Below are 2,384 nucleotides of genomic sequence, written 5' to 3'. Positions count from 1 at the left end.
AGAACCGCCACTATTGTCCCGATGCGGAAGGCCGGGGACGGCACGCAGTACCGCCTCATCTCCCTGTTTAGCTGCCTCGGGAAGACGATGAAACGGATTCTTCACTCTCGTCTGGAATGGGCGCTAGGCCCGCTTCACCACCACCTGTTTACTTTCCGCCTGGGCAAAGGGACGCGAGATTGTGTGTCAACCCTCCTGTCTTGTGTTCTTGGCGGCAAGGCGGTGGCCGTCTCTCTGGACCTGGAGAAGGCGTTTGAAATGGCCTCTGCTCCCGCAGTCCACTCCATGACGTCGAAAGGGTTTCGTGGCCATCTCCTCAGCTGGGTCGGGCAGTACCTCCAGGGGCGCACCGCGGCAGGCTGTTTTCAAGGCACAATATCTGCCTTCAAGAACTTCGAAAACGGAACTCCACAAGGGGGCATTTTCAGCCCTCTGCTCTTCAACCTCCTTGTGGAAAAGCTTGTCTGCCTCCAGGCAAGCCCGCAGGTCCAGGTCCTGAGCTACGCGGACGACATCGCCATCGTCGCCACCGGCCCCAACCACGTAGCTAGGGCACGCGTCATGCTCCGCCGCCTACTTACCCCCTGTACGGACCTTGGCCTGATACCGAACCCTGTTAAAACGAAGGCCATGGCGTTTGGCTACGTCCGCCCTCCGGATCCCCTTTATATCAACGACACCCCCGTACCCTGGGTTCATCGATTCCGTTACCTGGGCATGCTACTCGACCCCCGCCTGACATTCTTCCCTTACATCGCCTCCATCCGAGTAAAGATGTCGTCCCGGGTGAACGTCATACGGGCCATGGCGGGACGCTCCTGCGGGGCGGGCGACCGGGTACTCCGCTTCTTCTACACAAGCGCTGTTCGGTCCTGCCTGGACTACGCAGCGCCGTGCCTCCTCACAGTGCCTCCCTCCTCCCTGCACCCACTTGAGACCGCCCCAAACTCTGCAATCAGGACTCTGCTTGGTGCGCCCCTCTGGGCGAAGTGCGTCTGCCTGCGAGCGAAGGCTTTCGTTTGCTGCGTCGCCGAGCGGGTTGTGCAGCTCGGTGTTGGTCACCTGCCGACCCTGTTGCGTCGTGCGGAAGCAGTGCCCCTCGCGGAGAGAGTGAGGCAGTCTCTCCATCAGGACCCCCTCCTCTTCCAGCGGCAGACGTGGCCGTCCATTGTCGCTCGGACGCTCGGTGAGCATGGCCTGGCTCACTGGTTAATGGCGCCCACTGACCTCCCGGCTCCGGCCTATACGCCCCCTCCTCCCTGGAGACCCTGCTCCGTTGTTGTCTCCCTCAGGCCCCTCCCAGCGAAGAAGTCACTCCTGACTCCACACGAACTGAGGCGGGAGGCGTTGGGGCGGATCGCCGGTGCTGTGCCTTCCCAGGCCGCCGTCTACTATACTGACGGCTCTGTCCACCACCTTACGGGGGCTGTTGGTGCCGCCTTCGTGTGTGAGGGGGCCACGGCTCTCTTCCACCTTTCCGATGGCTGCTCCTCCACGCAGGCGGAACTGGTGGCCATCTCGATGGCCCTCCTCCACGCTGAGGAGACAGTGGCGGGGGCTGTGGTTGTGCATAGCGACTCCATGTCTGCCCTACAGACCATCGCCCATGACCGCTGCATTGACAACGTGCGCCTCCTCATTTCCATCTAACGGACCCTGGGGGCCTTGGAGTCTGTTGGCCGCCGCGCGACCCTCAACTGGCTCCCTAGTCACTTGGACGTCAGGGGCAACGATGCAGCTGATGCGGCAGCGAAGGATGCCACCCTCCTACCAGCTGTCTCAGTGCCCCTTCCACCTAGCACTGCCCACCTCCGTACAACCTTGGTGTCCAGGGCCGGACAGAGCATCACTACCTAGCTGGAGCGGTCTGTGGCATACTCCCCGTCGGGCTGCTGGTATGCGGCTGCCACTTATATGGGGCGCTGGAGGATGGCTAACTCCCACCCTCGCCCTGCCAGTGTCCTGATGCATCGCCTGCGCCTGGGCTACAATATCTCCTTGAGTGCCCTGCTACGAGGGAACTGGCACCCAACTCTGAGGGGCACTCTGCCCCTGCACTCCTGTTCCACCTATAGGTGAGGCGACCCTGGAGCGGCTGGTCCGCAGTTATTAGGGGAGGCGGTGGCTGAGTCGTCAAAGTAACGGCCTCGTGTTCAGGAGGACGCGAGTTCAATCCCCTTCAAGGTGCCACCAAGTGGGTTTGGACCCGCCCGCCGCTGCCTTTAACTACCCCCCACATGCTCCAGAAGACCCCACAGACGGACTCTAGATTCAAGGAGGATCAAAATCAAAATGGAGGGCAGGGCAGCATGAGCCAATGCAAGATGGCGCCACTATAAACACTCGCCTGCGCCAGAACGGCTGGCTGGGCTGACCATCAGGAG

At 61.7% G+C, this 2,384-nt stretch overlaps 1 protein-coding gene across 1 annotated transcript; it reads left to right on the top strand.

The window, feature by feature from the left end:
- The first annotated feature begins 285 nt into the window (after positions 1-285).
- Positions 286-1,650, top strand: LOC126997825 (uncharacterized). The gene has a single exon (XM_050859358.1). It carries the CDS (start codon positions 286-288, stop codon positions 1,648-1,650), a length of 1,365 nt encoding a protein of 454 aa, XP_050715315.1.
- Positions 1,651-2,384: the final 734 nt, after the last annotated feature.

This window comes from Eriocheir sinensis, chromosome 1, assembly GCF_024679095.1.
Source record: "Eriocheir sinensis breed Jianghai 21 chromosome 1, ASM2467909v1, whole genome shotgun sequence".
NCBI lineage: Eukaryota > Metazoa > Arthropoda > Malacostraca > Decapoda > Varunidae > Eriocheir > Eriocheir sinensis.
Note: the sequence above shows the minus strand (reverse complement) of the source record. Positions and strands in the feature narration are given on the sequence as shown.

Coding starts and splice junctions, on each gene's coding strand:
- LOC126997825 (XM_050859358.1), top strand. CDS start 286: ATGACGTCGAAAGGGTTTCGTGGCCATCTCCTCAGCTGGGTCGGGCAG.